This window comes from Cynara cardunculus, unplaced genomic scaffold (assembly GCF_001531365.2).
Source record: "Cynara cardunculus var. scolymus isolate 2C unplaced genomic scaffold, CcrdV1 Un_Scaffold_920, whole genome shotgun sequence".
NCBI lineage: Eukaryota > Viridiplantae > Streptophyta > Magnoliopsida > Asterales > Asteraceae > Cynara > Cynara cardunculus.
The window spans coordinates 3,414-4,237 of NW_020200648.1; the positions used below are offsets into that span (position 1 = coordinate 3,414).

General features: G+C 39.9%; 1 protein-coding gene across 1 annotated transcript in view; it reads left to right on the forward strand.

Moving 5' to 3' along the window:
- The first annotated feature begins 235 nt into the window (after positions 1-235).
- Positions 236-824, forward strand: part of LOC112502092 — a 4,692-nt gene continuing 4,103 nt past the window's right edge. The window contains exon 1 of the mRNA XM_025105917.1: positions 236-765. Coding sequence (XP_024961685.1) covers positions 236-765 — 530 coding nt within the window. The remainder of the gene's footprint in view (positions 766-824) is intronic.

Consider the following 824-nt stretch of genomic DNA (forward strand, 5'->3'; position numbering starts at 1 on the left):
AATTTTTCTGTTTAAATTTAATTCTGTGGATGGCCTTCAAAAAGTGATTGACAATGGCCCTTGGAATTTTAAAAATGTCCCTATTTTTATTCAAAAATGGAGACCGGGCCTAAACTTAAATTCCAATTGTCATGATAAAATTCCTATTTGGGTCCGTATTCATGATATTCCGTATGATGCGTGGAATGATGAGGGGCTTAGTCACATTGCCAGTAAGATAGGTAAACCTCTTGCTATGGACTCGTGGACGGCTAATATGTGCAAATATGCGGCCGGTAAATCGGCTTTTGCTCGTGTCCTTCTTGAGGTGCCTGTTAGGGAAAACTGGATTGATGAGGTGATGGTTCGTATCCCGGACCCGGATACTCTTGTTATGACTTTGTTTGCTCTTCGTGTTGAATATAAATGGAAACCCCCTATGTGCACTAATTGTCATATTTTTGGTCATTCTATATCTTCTTGTTTGAATGCTATTTCAAAAAATGATACTAATGTGACTACTTCAAATGAGCAATCCACCTCTGGCAAGAAAATTATGATAGATAGCGAAGGGTTTCAGTCACGTGTTCCCAAGCAAAGCCAAAAGCCTAAAGCTTCGATACCCACTATGAGGAAGGAATACAAGAAGAAAGAGACCCGCCCCAGTGCCTCTAAAGGGAAGCAAGTTGATGATCTCAAACTTGGTTTGGAAGTATCTATGCATAGGAAAACTCGTAAATCTCGTATGCCCAACAATCGGTTTAAGTTTTCCATTCCTCTTCCTAGGTCTCATCAAGGAGAAGTGGAAAATTTTGAGGAAAATTGCAAGCTAAGAAGGCTTGCAA